This window comes from Eupeodes corollae, chromosome 2 (genome assembly GCF_945859685.1).
Source record: "Eupeodes corollae chromosome 2, idEupCoro1.1, whole genome shotgun sequence".
Classification (NCBI taxonomy): Eukaryota; Metazoa; Arthropoda; class Insecta; order Diptera; family Syrphidae; genus Eupeodes; species Eupeodes corollae.
The window spans coordinates 13988319-14006211 of record NC_079148.1 but is presented as its reverse complement, the minus strand read 5'-3'; the positions used below and the strand labels follow the sequence as shown (position 1 = coordinate 14006211).

General features: G+C 36.4%; 2 protein-coding genes across 3 annotated transcripts; one reads left to right on the top strand and one right to left on the bottom strand.

Moving 5' to 3' along the window:
* LOC129947159 (uncharacterized) lies at positions 1–1159 on the bottom strand. Of its 2 annotated transcripts, none has more exons than XM_056057607.1 (2): positions 501–1159; positions 1–413 (listed from the first exon to the last, which is right to left on the bottom strand). In XM_056057607.1, exons 1-2 carry the CDS (start codon positions 676–678, stop codon positions 196–198), a joined length of 396 nt encoding a protein of 131 aa, XP_055913582.1. In that variant the 5' UTR covers positions 679–1159; the 3' UTR covers positions 1–195. The 2 variants fall into 2 exon arrangements, with proteins under 2 accessions (XP_055913582.1, XP_055913584.1); XM_056057609.1 differs by having other exon boundaries at positions 546–1159.
* Positions 1160–7513: 6354 nt separating this feature from the next.
* Positions 7514–9212, top strand: LOC129947158 (zinc finger protein ZPR1). The gene has a single exon (XM_056057606.1). It carries the CDS (start codon positions 7665–7667, stop codon positions 9021–9023), a length of 1359 nt encoding a protein of 452 aa, XP_055913581.1. The 5' UTR covers positions 7514–7664; the 3' UTR covers positions 9024–9212.
* Positions 9213–17893: the final 8681 nt, after the last annotated feature.

Sequence of the window (17893 nt, the reverse complement as noted above, 5' to 3'; positions counted from 1 at the left end):
TCTACATTTTATTGTATATTCATTTGGAAAAATAAAGAACATTTTCTTTCAATTAATTTCCGCACTTAAAAAAATTAATACAAAATCGTTTCGAATATTTTTTTTTAAATAGTTGTGTGTTTAAAATTAAAGAAAAAATCGTAAAAATTGTACCATTATGAATCGATTAAAAAAACGGACGCTTCTATAAAATCGTTATTTATCCTTCAATGTAAAAATTGCATCGAATCCAAAAAGAGCTCCATCGACAATGGCCAATGAAGCCTTCACCATGGCCAGATCTCGAGTCCTTGTTCGAAATGAATATTCCCAGGCTTCGAAAAGCAAGACTCCCGATGTCACAAATAAACAGCAACCGATGACACTGAAGAAGATATCAATCCGTTTGTGAATTGGAGCACGCATAAGGATTCCTTTAAAATTTAAATTCGAAACATTAAAAATGAGACACAATTTTATTTAAAAAAAAAAGACTACAAATGTCAACTATAAAAACTAACCCGCGAATATTCCAAGGACTATTAAAATATATCCACAAAACGTACCGGTAGCGAGGAAGGACGTTATTATGTCACCATCGTTAAAACTATAAAAATGCAAAACTAGACAAGCGATCGCAAACGCCAGCTCTAGGAATTTGACAGCATTCAAATGCGCTTTACGGTCTTCGTTGGCCATTTAAAGAACTAAATTATCGTTTGAGGTGTTTTGTTGTTTTTAATGTTTTTATTTTTTCTTTTTTCAAAAATTAATCGAATAAAAATTGATCTGCTTGCTGCAGCAGCCACTAATTTAATGAAGATGACACAATCGTCTGATTGTTTTTTGACCAGCCCAGACTAAGCGTAGCCAGACAGGAGCATCACTAATTTATTTTTCGTTCATCAACGGAGAAAAAGAAACAAATAAAATAAAGAACAAAACTTAACAAGAGGAAGGAAATGCGGATTCTTGGAAGATATGAGGGATATGATCGAGAACCACTTTAACCGCCTACGACAGTTCAACAAGTACTATTGCCATTTTTTGAGAGATCACTCTCGCTCATCACGGGGGGTTCCGATGTCCGAATCCGAACTGAATCTCAGCCTGATGTAGAAATGAAATAAAATGAATGAATGAGTTTAATCCCAATTTACAAAGTACACGAGTAATTACAACTAAGAGGCAGTTGAATGAAAACTGAAACCGGGTTATGAGAACTAAGTGCACAGATGCACCAATGACCAGCTCATGTAGGTCGAGCAGGGGTAAGACGATAGTACAAAGCTTTTGTAGGAAAAGTGTTCCTATGGCATCTAAACAACAGAAAAATGCCTCCCTTATGAATATGTCATTCACCAGATGAATATGTTTGTTGATGGATGTCGATTGTTTGTTTGATTTCTTGTTCCGTCAATATGTTGGATGGGAGAACAACAAGTGGTGGCGTTCAAAGGCCACCTTGGGGGTGTGTAATTGAAAACAGTACGGATGTTTAAAAAGTGATTTACAAACAAATTACATTAATGATATTTGCAACCATGAGTAAATCTTTTAAATTGCTATTAAATATTGTATTGGTTTTAGGGTCTCACATTGGGCGCCATTTTGTTAAATTAAATAAACTAGTGATTAAGTGATTATTGCCAATGTAATTAAAGTAATGTTTTTGAATAAGATTTGCATGTATAAGACACTAAGGATAGGATTTCTTGAACGACGTTAAAGTAAATCCCGAGTGAGCTGACTAAACTTCGAGGGCTAAACTCAACTTGAATAGGATTAAAAATCACTTGTACATTTGTGGTTCAATATATGAGTAATGGTGTGATAACTTTAATTCAGAGTTTTTGGTGGATTTATAAATAAATTAGGTGGCGTAACAGTCCGTTGAAAACCAGGGACTTGTGGTTTACAACTCTCTACCATTCCTGTATGCGATTAATGTTGTCAGGGATGGAGGGGACCTACAGTTTTTAAGCCGATTCCGAATGGCTAATTTGAGAAACCACTTTTCATGACAAAAATTACTCATGGAGGATCTGTCAATTCATCGCTAGAGTCACTACCCGTAAAAAAACTTCAAATGGCAAAGGCAGGGTTTGAACCCAAGACCTCTGGCATGACGTTTCAACGCACTTTGTTTTATTCATTTTTATTAATTCATTCTTAAACCTATCTTAAAGCTAGACAAAAATTCATAAAACTAGCCTAATTATCCATAACTTACAACTTACTTAATGGTCCCATACGGACACTCTAAGTTAAACTAAAACACTTACAACTAATGCCTTTCGGCAATAAGATCTATTTTACTACAATTAAATTTTATTTATTTTTGTATTTATATCCTTTTTTATTTTTACTTAAAAACTACTTAAAATTAGGTCCTTAAATAAAACTTAAAACTTAAAACTAACTTAAACTACCTATTCTGCCTATAAACTACTTAAAACTAAAACAACCACAGCAGCAAATCTAACTATCTAACATTTTAGTTTTTCATAATTTGGTGTCTTTTTGTTATTTTTTTAGATGTTTTTGTTTTGTATTTTTTTTAGATGTTTTTTTTTGTATTTTTTTTGTTTTTGTTTTGTATTTTTTTCTATTTCTTTCTGTGCCACCATGCCTATTCTACTTAAATCTAAGCCCTAAAACTATAAAACAAGTATGTAAGCCGGCCAAGGCTTAAAACCCCATCCCGACTACTCACTATCAAGTGCCGATTGAAGCCACCAAAACTGGTTCTCCTGCTTCACCCTATCAGTTCCGTCCCGTTCGGACACAGCCCTACTGAACCGAAGGAGCTCTGCTCCGCCTTGTTCCATGACGTCCCGATTGTAAAAGAGTCGCCTATCCACGGTTCTTCGTCTGACGTGGTAGATTAGCTGAACTGCCCATCTATCCTATATCAGACCGCATCTATCTAAAAAGAGGAATGCCTCTGGTGGAATGAAGCCGCTCAAGCGTGAACTTTCAAAATACTCGTCGTTCGAATAGAACTCCCCGAAAATTAAATTGTTGGTCGAAGACATAGCTCTTGCAATGTGACCTCGAACGAATTTTATCACGAAATTGTCAATTCTGTTGATTCGAGCTCCGTTGTATAGGACCTCGTTGGAATAGAAATGTTCATAAGAAGGCTCGGCTGTTCGATATAAGCCGGTACATCGTCGTAAACACTGCCGCTCGAATACCCAAAACTTCTCCATCTGAGAAGTTGCAATCTTGAACCACACAGGACAAACATAAACGATCATTGACCGTATGAGGGCCAAGTAGCAAATTACCTTCACTCTGGGGTCAAGCCGACTGCTAAAAAAACGGCTGTTTCGTCAGAGCGAAGGCTCCTCTGGCTCTGGTCAGAGCAGCATTTATATGTCTGCCGAAACATAAATACTGATCTAATCAGATTCCGAGGAACTTCACTATACTTTTGTTGGCCAATGGCTGTCCGTGAAGATCAACGAAGACCATCTTGTGGCCCAGAATTGTCTCCGACTTCTGGACATTTATTTTCAGTTTCCAGTCGTCGCAATATCGCTGAATCTTGTCGAAATCACGCTGCAAGAGAATTCTAATAACCTCAACCTTTCGGGCCGTTCTGTACGCAATTAGATCGTCGGCGTACGCAATTGCCTTTGTAAGACTACCTATCAGATCGCTGGTGTAAATGCTAAAGAGAATCGGCGAATTCACCGCTCCATGTTGAAGAGCATTTTTAATTGAGAAGTTACATTGCCACTTTTTACAACAAACTTTCTACCGTTAAGCATATCATAAAGTATTTATATACAACAATGGCTTGCTCATGCCAAGCCTGCCTAGTTTTAACCATACGGTATCAAAGGGCTTTCCCAAATCAACCAGAACAGCACCTGTGCATTGTTGTTTTGATTTATTCCATTGGATATCAGAAACGATTTCAGACGCAGCATGAATTGTGTCATGACCCGCCTTGAACCCAAACTGTTTATCCGGAATTATTTTGTTGTCCTCAGCCCACTTAAAATGATTTTCCCGAAAACTTTGCTGATGCTCGGAAGAAGACTTATCGACCGAAGATTTGACGGGTGCGTTTCAACGCACTAACCATCATGCCACGGGTGCTTCTTTTGGTGGATAAACTAAAATTATATTGAGGTTTAAGAATATAATTTAATTTGTTTACAAATATGAACTTTGCATCGTGGATAAGCGGCAATTAGTCCACCAAAATCAGTGAATAAAAATGTTTAAACAATAAACTACGATTGTAAACATGGCAATTAGACGAAAACATTTGTAACGTAAAATTGATGAGCCACTGATTTCTTATAACCTTAAGACCTGTCCTACTAATGGCCGCTACTGTGTTTTCACCTTTATTAATGCTTTTTTTTATGTGTAGTGTATTGCGACATCCGTATTAAAACGGACATAATTCTTTCTATTCAAAGTAGATTTAGAGCGTCATTAATTTATTGAAAAAAACGTCACTAGATCGGTTTTGTTGTTACGATGGAATTTAAGTAGGTGTAGGTACACATATTATTCTATACACTTTAAGCATAACAGTTTAAAAAATTAATACAATAAAATGATAATTAGAAGATTATTCAGTAAAATACTGCAACTAGGAAAATTTTCATGGGTAATGATTTCTTATGTATCCAATTAAATAAATTTTAAATGAACCATAATTAATTTTGGTACAGGTAACTTAACGTGATTTGTTTTTAATAACATTGCGTATGTTTTGGAACAGAAATATTATATTAAAAAAAATATTTAATAGATTTAAGGATTCTTTCAAATTTGGACACCTTTTGAGGAAAATGAGCGCAAGGTTTCATAATTTATTCGAAAGTGACAGATGGAAGTTTTGACAACATTTAACTAACATTGTAATTTTAAACTATTTGTGAGAATTTTGTTTAGGACTTTTGGAAGCTAACAATACAAATGGCATTTTCATTGTCAGGCATTCTTTAATTTAAGCTGTACATTCTTAAATAAAGTTAAATTGAAATGTAGGTCGCACTTCTTCTGGGAGTCAAATTTTTCGTAGAAAAATTATCAAATTTTACCAAAAGGATCATAAATTGTAATAACAAAATTAATCAACAGAAATGTCAGTTCAATCAATTTCACATGCGCTGGTCACCTAATAGAATCTAAAATACTTTTTTGTTACGATTAGCAGTATGTTGTATAGTATTTTCTTTTATAAAAAGACAAATCAACAATCAAGAATCAAGAACAAGTAATACCCAACTTTCTGACGTATTCTGAAACGAAACTGTCAAATTATTTTAAAGCTGTCAAACTGATTTTGATTTAAAATTAAACTTACAGATCTCAATTTTCCCAAGGATTGAAATTTCCCACACCAATCTTTCTACAATTTGTATATGTCAGTTTAATGAATGTGATTTGTGTAGTTGACGTATCTTTTCCAGGAGCAAAGTGACATGCGTCAAAATGTAATTTTGTTTTCAGTTTAACTCTCATAAACCCTTCAAACGTCAAACGCATTTATGCAACGACTAAATTTCTGCTTTGCAGAAAAGTATAATTTTCAACCCTAAAAATTATTTACAAAAATGTAATAATTGTTAAGTTGTGTGCCATCATTTATGTCACTTTGCTCTTCAAATGAAGAAAATACTAATTCGAAAATAAAATGTATTAATTCTTCTCCACTAAGGTGCAAGAAGCTAAAAGTAATCTAAACTAAACGAAACAATGTTATTCAATCTTGTTCTGTTGGCAAAAAACTGTTTGTTTAAGAATCTTTAGTTCGTTTAAAACTTATAAACAAGAAATGTGATCTATCAACTATATAACTTTTGTTGCTGTTTTGTTTTTGAACTGTCAAAATTAAATTAACAAATATGATCACATTTTTGGTATTTAGTGTGAAGCAATATTTTATTAAATCTGCCATAAATTATAAAAGGCTAATGGAAAGGTTTTTTTTTACTTTTATCATAAAAAAAATCATAAGTAACAAAATATTTATATGTCATATATTCAAATAACGTCAAAGTACTTTTCTAAAATATAAATTTAATGTAAGAATTCTAAATGAATAACAGTCTTATTTAATAGAATCCGCTAAACAGATGTATAGTTATACATTGAATAAGGATTTATGTAGGCTCTATGTAACGTTGCGAAAATTCCTATAAATACAAAATTCTGCTATACATTTTAGTTATACAATGTTTATATCAAAAAAAGTACCAAAATGTCTATAAAATCAGCTTGTTGTCATAACAACTAAAATATAACAAAATAATTCCAATTATTTTTATGATATTCTCTTTCGAAAATCTATATTTTTTTTAATTCTTCGTTTCTTCGGCTCACGAGCTAAACTGGAGAGGCATTAATGTTTTTATTTTAATTTCAAAAAGAGAGAAGAGAAATCAAAATGACATTTACAAAATAATAATAACAATAATTTCCTTATGTAGGCTTTATTCAACCTCAAAACGCTTTTAGCTTATTATGGGACTATGCAACCTTGTATAAGTTTTATAAATAGCATTTTTGCGTTTAGAAGCATTATAGAGATTACAAAACTTTATGTAGGCTCTATACAGCCTTTTTTAAATAAGACTGTAATTGTTTACCTTTACCTTTACCTTTACCTTTCATTTGAAATTAATACACAATGATCGCATTCACAAAGCTAGTGGCTACGTAGTCCACGGATTCTGATTGGCTAAATCTAACTACAAAAGTAGTTGAAATTTCTCCTCCTACGTAGTGTACAAATTTCGGCTACAAAGTTAGTGCACACTGGTTTTGACGTTTCACAATCAGCTGCTCGGTAAGGACACAAGAATTCAATATGAAATGAATCATTCGGTATTTAAATACAAACATAAATCAATCATTTTATATCTTCTTTTAGGTTTTATTGAATTTAAATAGAGAAAAATCTATTTAAATTTCGGATAACACAAACGTTTCTTAATTTATGTATTTCTATTCGTCATTAATATGACAGTTCCAGATTGACTAGCTTTGTGGTGCAATTTTGCATTCACAAAGCTAGTTGAATTTTGACTACGTAGCCACTAGCTTTGTGAATGCACCCAATTTTCTTCTAGTTGGGCGTATTTTATGAATATATTATATCCTCATTTATATAAAAAAATGTCTGTCATTGAGCTAATATTTCCTCATTGAAATCTACTATTCATTTCTTCTGACAGAAATCTGTCATTGGACTTTAAAACACAATTCAATTATATTTGACAAACGAATCAGCTGTTTAAATATTTTTTTGAGTGATCAGTATTCAATTTATATTTCTAATCAAAAGAAATCACAGTTAAGCACATATTTAAACATTTTCCGGATTGATTTTACTGATAGCTACAACTGACCGAAAATATAGCAAACTAATTTTGTATAATATTTGCGAATCAGAAAATATCGAACAACGATGTAAGCAGATGCTTAAACACAACCAACAATTTGAATCTACTACAATTGGATTTCTCCGGATAAAAAATCTACTCTAGCAAGTGTCAAAACAAATTTGTGAATTTGCCTTCTCTAACCTTTATTTTTCCTACATACGGTGATTTATTTTAATTCGTGTTGTGTGTGCAATTAAAATACAATTTATTCTAGAAGAATCTTAAGAAAAAAATAAAAAATAATTCCATAAATCCAAAAACACCATGGACACGGCTACAACTGCAACAACTTCAGCTTCACCAGCAACTGAGGAAGTCGAAAGTCAAGAATTATTCCGCGAAATCAATCCAGATGATCCCAATCCCGAAACAACGGAAATCGAATCAGCTTGCATGCAATGCTTCGAGACTGGCACCACCAAGCTGCTCCTGACCAAAATTCCATTCTACAAAGAAGTCGTCATTATGTCGTTCAAATGTCCCCACTGCTTCTTTGAGAACAACGAAGTCCAATCGGCCATGGAAATCCAGAAACAAGGTGTTCATATCACTCTCACGGTACGTGGAGTCGAAGATCTGAACCGAAAAATAGTTCGTTCAGATTACACGTCAACACATATTCCCGGAATCGATCTGGAAATTCCCGCAAAGACACAAAAAGGCGAGATAACCACCGTGGAGGGAATCTTCGATCGCACAATACGAGGGTTGAGTCAGGACCAAGCGAAGCGTCACATAGAGAATCCCGACATTGCCAAGTCGATAGACGAGTATATCGAGCGTTTGAAGGTGTTCAAGGATACATTCCCGTACAAAATCATTCTCGAGGACATATCCGGCAATGCATTCGTGGAGAATCCCATCGCTCCAGCCGATGATCCCTACTGCAAGTCAAAGCACTTCGACAGAACTAACGAACAAAACGAACTTTTGGGAATGTACGAAGCACCCAAGGAGGACCAACATCTGCTTCAACCAATTGCTGAGGGCTCATGGCCCATCGAAGAACTGCACGGAGAAGTCTTCCAATTCAACACGATATGCAACTCTTGCAAGGCTCCCTGCGAGACGAACATGAAACTCACCAATATACCGCATTTCAAGGAAGTCGTCATAATGGCCACGGTTTGCGACAACTGCGGCTGCAAGACGAACGAGGTCAAGTCCGGTGGTGGTATTGAAGAACAAGGAATCCGGATAGAGCTGAAGATCGACAACAACGAAGATCTCTCTCGCGATGTCCTCAAGTCCGAAACATGTCAACTTGAAATTCCCGAAATCGAATGCCAAGTTGGAGCATCCGCCCTCGGCGGACGATTCACAACCGTCGAGGGTATTTTCGCCGCCATGAAAACCCAATTAGAGGGCAATGGCATTCTTTTCCACGATTCGGCCGATCCGGAAACAAAGAACCGCCTCGACGTATTCATTGAGAAGTTCGATGATATTGTTTCGCTGAGATTGCCTGCGACATTGATCCTAGACGATCCGGCTGGCAATAGCTATGTCCAGAGTTTGGTAGATGAGGGAACTGATCCTAAGATGACAGTGACTCGTTATGATAGAACCTTTGATCAGAACGAAGATTTGGGATTGAACGATATTAAAACGGAGAATTATTGAAGAGCATGGAAAATGAAAGGCAGATTTAACATAAATCACGATGTAACTGGAAGCATTTGGAGAAATTTTAGACATTTTTGTTTTCTCTCAACAACAATTCCTAAAGGCACAGATTTCAATATTTATATAAAATTTTTGTATTTTTATTTAACAAGAAAGAAGTAATAAAGATTTTTATTTTTTGAGGAAGTTATTGTTGTTTTAAAATTGCATTTTTTTTTGTATCTCTCATCAGAAATCATCAAAGAAATTCTCTAACATCTCTGAATGAATAACGGTACATTTCTTGTCACCAAAGTTAAGACCAAAATCAAAGTCATCGGCTTTAATAGTATAGTTTACTAATTCACGTGGAAATGGAAATACGCTAATGACAATTTTTAATGACCTGCAAATTTTAAAAGTTGTTGAATCAACATGTTTGAAAATAAATGGAAGATGTGGTTCCTTTGTAATGCTATAAATCCGGAAGTTAAAACACCATAAGATTAAGAAGCAAAGACTCCATAAAGCATGAAAATCCATGTCAGCCGCAAGAAGAGAAGCGTCCAGAGCTATAAAACAATAAAGTGATAACGAATATGTACATACACAGCTGGTCAAAAAATAGGTGTGAGGAAATGTTTGATATCCACTCATGACTTGTTGTTTTGAATGCAAGCAATGCAACCAACATTTTTTTAAAAGAAAGAACAGTTACTTTTTCTATGAGGATGCTAAACTTTTTGCATTTAAGTAATGTAATGCTAAGCAGATAAGTTTTTGTGTTGGAATCAGATTCTGTGTGTTTTAGAAGTTGGCCATAAAAATAGGTGTGCTTCAAATAAAATCCAAGCTTCTTGAGGTTGTTTAAAATCATTTTATTAGCTTCAAAAAATAGTTTTTCATTCATTACTGTTTGAATATGGGTGGTAAAGTCCACTGCTCGCCAGAGGAAAGGAAATTAGTTCGTCGACTTAGAGATGAGGGCAAGACCTACAAATTTATTGCGGAGGTCCTAGGCAGGTCTCAAAATTTAATAACATATGCTCTCAAGCCCAAAGGAATACGCGAAAATGCGAAAATAGAGGCCGGCCGAAAAAAAACATCTAGCTAAATCTAATCCTTTTATTTCGTCAAGGACTACAGGTGCACAAATTGATAATGCGGTCAGTGCACGCTCGATTAAAAGAAGCCTTCAGAACTCGAATATCTTAGCAAGAATCCTTAGGGCTAGCAATATAAGGTCCAGTAAATTATTTGCCTTAAACCATGCTAATTGGAACGAACCAGAGGGCGTACAAAAGTGGCGAAATATCTTTTGGAGTGATGAAACAAAAGTAAATTTGTTTTTACCGGATTCTGGGCTCAATTTAAGGCGACCAAAAGGTAGGGACTAACACCCACGCTATATATCGAAAACAATTAAACACGCAGGAGGGAATATAATGGTGTGGGGCTATTTTACTGGTACGGTGTAGGTCCTATATTCCGTTTTAATAAAATCTTAACAAAATACGGATATAGTAATATTTTGGAAGATATCATGTTACCGTTTTATGAGGAAAACTTGCCCCTTCCATGGCACTTTCACCAAGACAACAATCCTAAACGTACCGCAGGCCTTGTGAAAGATTGGTTTCGAGAGAACCAAGTATCCGTTGTCCCATGGCCAAGTCAATCACCTGGGGGGTCATTCCGTAAAACGATAAACGTAGACAATATCGTTTAGACGATAGTCTCACTTCACGTAGGTATCGTCTGCTATTAATTTCCATTGATAAATTGCTTATTTATTGGAGTACCAAACTTTCGGTGTAGTTTAGTTTTGTTACAAAATGAAAATAAAAACTCAAAAAATACAATGAATTCGGTAACAAAGAAAATTAATAGATGAACGGGACCTTCTATCTATTCTAACCCATATGTAAGCATTTTTTTATATATTTAAACTTTTGGCGGAGGAACTGGTATATTGGACAGGCAACGATTTTAGTATCGCTCTTGCACAAAGCAGTTTTAGAACCCACAAATATTTTTGAAGCCAAATTATGTTCTCTGTGGATAAAATGGAGTCTTCACTTCCTTCCCTTGGAGAAAATTGGGATTATTACTGCAATTACTGATTTACAAAAATATCAGACATTGAACAAAAGTTTTGATATTATAGATTATTAGGAATGATGTTGCATATCAACTTTTACCACAATACGGTCATTGTACCAACTCCCTTTTTAATTTCATGTGGTTAAAACTTTCCGTGAATAAGTACATCATTCACTATTGTTTTCTTTATCGGAGCCCAAACCTGGACAGAGTTTCAACTTCTCAGGAATTTGATGCTCTGTCTGACTCCATACAAAGAATTGTCTCCCTGTATCCTCACACTGAAATCGTTATTACGGGCGATTTCAATGTTCACAATTCTTCGTGGCTTCGCCATTCGGGCCAGACAACGCCCGAAGGAATGTGTGCTGAGATTTTTGCTGAGTTTAATCATCTTACTTAGCTTGTCAATGAGCCTACTCGTATATCAGACGTTAACGGCCGAGCAGAAAATACCCTTGACTTGTTTCTCACTTCTGATCCTGATAAGTACACAATCAGTGTATTGACGCCTCTAGGCACATCGGGCCATAGTGTTATATCTGCTAATTTCTCGTGTCAAACAAATCCAGTTAAAGAAAGAGCTCCAACGAGAACCGTTTGGCAGTACGAGAAAGCCAACTGGGACGGTCTCAATAATTTCTTCAGGATCTTTAACTGGTCGTTTCGCTTCCTCGGTAGCGACGTAGACTCCAGTGCAGATATGATTTCTAGTATGATTCATTTGGGAATGGAAACGTTTATCCCGAATAGGGTTAAAAGTATTAAACCCAAGGTTAAATCATGGTTCGATTCGAGCTGCAAAGAGATTATCAAGGAGAAAGAGGTGAGCTTCCGGTGTTTTAAAGCCAACCCAACTGAGGAAAACCGGAAAAAGTTTAAGCAAGCCAGGAAGGCCTGCAAGGCCTATATTCGAAGGACCAAATTTTTACATGACCAAAAATTACGGCGAAAAATACTGCAATGTCCCAAAGGCAGTAAGAATGTTTGGTCATTTGTAAAAAACATGAGGAATTCTTCCTCTTCCTCGGTTCCTACGCTTGTTGTCAATGACACTCCTTTAGTTAGCTCTATTGATAAAGCCAACTTATTTGCAAGAAAGTTCGCCGAAAATTCCACCTTACCAGATAGTGTCATGACTCCCCCAGTTCTTGAACGCGTAAATGATTCTATGGGACCAATCTTTTTTCGTACTCGAACTGTGCGAGAGTTCTTAAAAGATCTCAACATTCATAAATCCGCTGGCCCAGATGGTATCCCCGCTATTATTCTGAAGAGGTGTTCTTCCACGCTAGCAAAACCACTGCGTAAGCTTTTCCATCTATCCTATTCTTCTGGGCTCGTTCCGAGTAGTTGGAAAACTGCATTTGTTCAGCCAATTCCAAAAAAAGGCGATAGCACTAACGTCCCTTCTTTCTAAGGTCATGGAAACGCTGATTAATCATCAGCTCAAGAAATATCTTGAAGATCGAAAGCTTCTTAATGAGCGGCAATACGGCTTTCGTAGCAATAGGTCTACTGGTGATCTCATGGTTCATCTCACCGAACAGTGGAACAGATCTTTACATTGTTTTGGAGAAAGTTAGATTATTGCACTTGACATTTCAAACGCATTTGATAAAGTCTGGCATCTTGCTCTCTTATCGAAAATGCGTGCTTTCGGTATCGACGAATCTGTTCTTCGTTGGATTAGAAATTTTCTTTCGAACCGTTCAATACAAGTTGTTTTGGACGGATTCAAGTCTGAAACTCATAAAATAAACGCTGGTGTGCCCCAGGGCTCTGTTTTATCTCCAAAACTCTTTCCCATTTTTATTAATGATCTCCTGTCTGCTACGATAGCACTCTTAGCTTTTCATATTCGTTTCCAGACTCACAACCCTCTTCCTCGGATGTGGAACTGCAACGGCAAAATATGATTAGCTCATTAAATTCCGACCTACACAGCATTGTACAATGGGGAATAAAAAATCGTGTGGAATTTAATGCTTCCAAAACGCAATGCTGTCTTGCATCGTTAAAGCGATGCAATGCCACTATATCTATGAGTGGCACTTGCATCAACGAAACAGAAAATCTTGACATCCTCGGAAAGTGCATCAGCAACCACCTTTTGTGGAGCGATCACATACGCGATGTTGCCAAAAATGCCGCAAGATGTCTAGGTTTTTTGAGACGTTGCAAGAAATTTTTCTCTCCGTCTGATCTGGCTACAATCTACAAAACCTATATACGTCCGAAACTTGAATATAACTCACATCTCTGGGCTGGTACTCCAGTTATATATTTAAGCCTCTTGGACAGTATTCAAAAAAGAGCTTTTAAAATGATTGGTGACATTAACATCATCAACTCGTTTACATCACTCGAACATCGACACAAGGTTTCTTGCCCCACCCTTTTTTACCGTTATTTTAACGGACTATGCTCTAGTGAAATAGCCAGTTGCATTCCTCCCCTTAAACAATTTAACCGTAATACCCGCGCTTCTAGGAATGCCCATCAGTTTACCCGTGAGCCCAACTTCGGCCGTACTATGAAGTACAGAGATTCTTTTTTTAGCCGTACTCCGCGAATGTGGAAAAAATTCTTCGGCGGCAAAAAATTAAAAACAAAAAGTGACAATAACAATAAACATCACAAAATAGTTGGCATGTTTATTAACAATACATATTTTGCAAATTTTCAAAATTTCAAATAGAGAAAAACCAAGAAAATTACGGAATGACTAACCTGATCTCAATCCTGTTGAGAACTTGTGGAATGAGCTTAAGCGTTAGTTAGGGGGTCAATATTTCACTAATGGAAACCAATTGTGGTAAGCGGTTCAAAGAGAATGGCATTACATACCCCAGCAAACATGTCGAAGGTTAACAGAGTCAATACCGTTACAACTTTAAAAAGTTTTGGATAATAATGGAGGATACTCAGGTTATTAAAGTAAGTAAAACAAAAATTGTGATAAGATACAGAAATTAGAATTTTTGTGTCCAAGTGAAAAAACCTCCATCTGTAGTTTTGGGGCTATATTGTCTATAATTGTTTTGTAAACGGTGATTTTTTAAGAGCTTGAGAACTTTAAAAAAAAAAGGCATAAAATTTGCAAAATCTCATCGATTCTTTATTTGAAACGTTAGATTGGTCCATGACATTTACTTTTTGAAGATAATTTCATTTAAATGTTGACCGCGGCTGCGTCTTAGGTGGTCCATTCGGAAAGTCCAATTTTGGGTAACTTTTTCGAGCATTTCGGCCATAGTCTAAAGGCGTCAAATCGCATGATCTTGGTGGCCAACTTACCGGTCCATTCCTTGAGATGAATTGTTCTCCGAAGTTTTCCCTCAAAATGGCCATAGAATCGCGAGCTGTGTGGCATGTAGCGCCATCTTGTTGAAACCACATGTCAACCAAGTTCAGTTCTTCCATTTTTGGCAACAAAAAGTTTGTTAGCATTGGACAATAGCGATCGCCATTCACCGTAACGTTGCGTCCAACAGCATCTTTGAAAAAATACGGTCCAATGATTCCACCAGCGTACAAACCACACCAAACAGTGCATTTTTCGGGATGCATGGGCAGTTCTTGAACGGCTTCTGGTTGCTCTTCACTCCAAATGCGGCAATTTTGCTTATTTACGTAGCCATTCAACCAGAAATGAGCCTCATCGCTGAACAAAATTTGTCGATAAAAAAGCGGATTTTCACATTTTGAACCGAACACTGATTTTGGTAATAAAATTCAATGATTTGCAAGCGTTGCTCGTTAGTAAGTCTATTCATGATGAAATGTCAAAGCATACTGAGCATCTTTCTCTTTGACACCATGTCTGAAATCCCGCGTGATCTGTCAAATACTAATGCATGAAAATCCTAACCTCAAAAAAATCACCCTTTATTTCAAAGCCTTAAACTGTTTTTTATTTAATTAATATAAGAGCTTCAAAAATATGTATATTACGAAAACTTCAAGACTATATGTCTGCATTGCAAGAAGAAACCCTGTTTAGAACTTACCAAAGAGTAGCTGCCCAAAACGTTACAAGTCTGAAAAAAATATATTTTTATGGATAGCATAAAAGTTTAATTGATTCGAGCCTGATGGCACGTTTCCACGTTTGCCGTCAATATGACCAAGAGTTTAATCCTAAGTACATATACTATTGTAATATTCGCTGAAGACGATTAAACAAGGTGGCGGCAACCTGATGGTTTAGGCAGCATTTTCGGTTAAGTGAACCAGGATCAAAAGCGAGAAATTTTGAGAAACTGCATGGAATCTTATGCATTTGAAAATATGCTCGATCCTTGGCATTTGTCCCCGGAGAGAATGACAAAAATCTGTTTTCAAGAACTTTGACGGTGTGTAATTACACACGGGATCTTATTAAACTTTGTACACAATGTTAGAAACAACAAAAAGAAGCTATTACCAAAAACTAACTATGTATGTATTTCTCATCTAGGGTGAAACCCTTATTTTAATGCAATATGTGAAATGTATGTCTTTACGATCTCGAACCGGTTTTCATGAAATGGATTACTTTTTACTTAGAGATACTTTTTACTTCAGATACTTTTTCTCTCTTACTCTTTCTTAGTACCTCTGGCGTACTCCAAGGCAACTCGTTACGTCCTCTCCTTTTTATTCTCACCATTTACGTTATGTAACTGATTAATGAATACTCCATTCAAAATGGGGCTCTCATGGGTCCAAGAAAATAATTTTCCCCCTAACATGCCTCATCCCTAGCAATAAGTTACTTAGTTTTTGAAGTAGAGCAAACTTATTTTTTTTCTGGATAGTTTGCCGTCCATTCAACGGTGCCAAAGAGCGTAATGACTCTGTCTGTAGTTAAGATTGTTAATGATTTTATAGGATGCACTCGTACTGCTGTACGTCTTCAACTTTGACAAAACTTCTGCGTGAACTTTTTCCAGCTCTTCTTCAGGTTACGTTTTGAGTAGATATAAACTAGAATTTGTCCAGCTAATATCAAAAAAAGGCAAATCATCCCCCGTTTTAATTATCGATCAATTGCACTTACTCCACTTCCTTCCAAAGTCAGACAAACGCTGGTTAACTTTTAGCTTAAGTCAAGTTTAAATAACCGTGACGGTAGAAAAGTGTTTCAATTAATATGATTAAATCAAAGACTAAGTACCACAAACATGGAAATCTGATTATCGGTTAGCACCCGAGAAACATATCTATTTCTAGCCTTGTGGTAGCACAATCAAGTTGTTGTTGTAGTACTCAAACTCTTCTGAAATCTCGATATTTCAAAGGCATTTAACAAAGTCTTGCACTATTTTTGCTATTTTATCAAAATTGCTTGCTTTTCTGAAACGATGCAAGAAATTTTTATTTTCTTCTGATCTGGCTACAATCTAAAAAAATCATATCTTTTCAAGACTACAACTTCCCTCTGTGGACTGGTGCTATAGAATCCTTCTTAAGCCCCTTAAACACAATTCAAGGAGTTTTTAAAATGATTAATAACATTATCATTACTATCACTCAGGCAAATTGCCTGAGTCATTTACGTAGCTCGACGATCGTCGTAAAATTTTGGGCCCCAATTTTGTGTTACTTTTATTTTAACGGACGATGCTCCATTAAAATGGATAGTTTAGTTCCTTCTCTAAAACAATTTAAATGTAATACTCACGCTTCTAGTGATGCCCATCAGTTGAGCCTTGATCTAAATTTCGGCCGTTTTGTTATTAACAAAGATTCGTTCTACGCGAATGTGGAATACCTTACCAGGTTCTATCCTTCTCTGAACTGATCTACTCAACGAGAAGACATCGGACATGTCATCGAGATAGTAGAGCAGGCCAGAGCATACGTTGACCTGAATCTGTTGGCTGCATCCTTAGGTTAGGTTAAAGTGGCTGTTCAAGATGGAGACGGACGCACTTAGGCCAGTTTAATGGACCATTGTGATACCACATAAATCTTAAGGCTTCCTCCTAAGCTCAATGGAACCAGTTTGAGTCACTTACGAAACGTGAGAGGCTGATTATGGTGATATGATTTAGATCGTTGAAGAAGAATTTTCTTAGGTAATTTTTGTGTTCTCGAACCAGAGCAGGGCATGTACAGAGAAGATGAAGAATTGTTTTCTCCTCTTCCTCGTCCATACAGCTTCTGCAGAAGTCATTTGAGAATACGCCTAGTCGCGTGGCTTGTTTTCCTATTAGACAGTGTCCGGTTATGACACCTATTATCGAGCTTATATGCGATCTGCTTAGAGATAGCAACGTTTTAATTCCAGTGTTGGCCAGATGTTTTTTGTAACCTGACACGTGGTGATGTTGTTCCACCTGGTGACTGCCCTCCGTACAACGTCTTGCATTAGCAACAATTTACAAGCAGCGATTGGTATGCTAGTATGTGCCAGACGTGGTAGGATGGGCTGCACTGTACCGTTCCTGGTGAGTTCATCTGCCTTTCCATTCGAGATGATCAGTTATGGAATGTTTAAAGTTTCAGCCTTATTGTGAGTTTCGCCCGGAAAACATTTCCACCGAAACATTTTTGTTCCCCCGAAATTTTAAAAGCTATTGTGAGTATATACAGAGTCCAGGGATTTGATAGCAGCCCGACTATCTGAGAAAATACGGATATCAGATGTTGATATCACGTTTTCTTTTAGCCAGGACAAGACTTCTTTTATCGCCAAAAGTTCCCGCCTGGAACACGCTACAATGATTGGGAAGGCGGAATGAGAGACTTAATTTCAGTCGTTGAGAGTACACACCTCCACCAACCCCTTCTTTTGT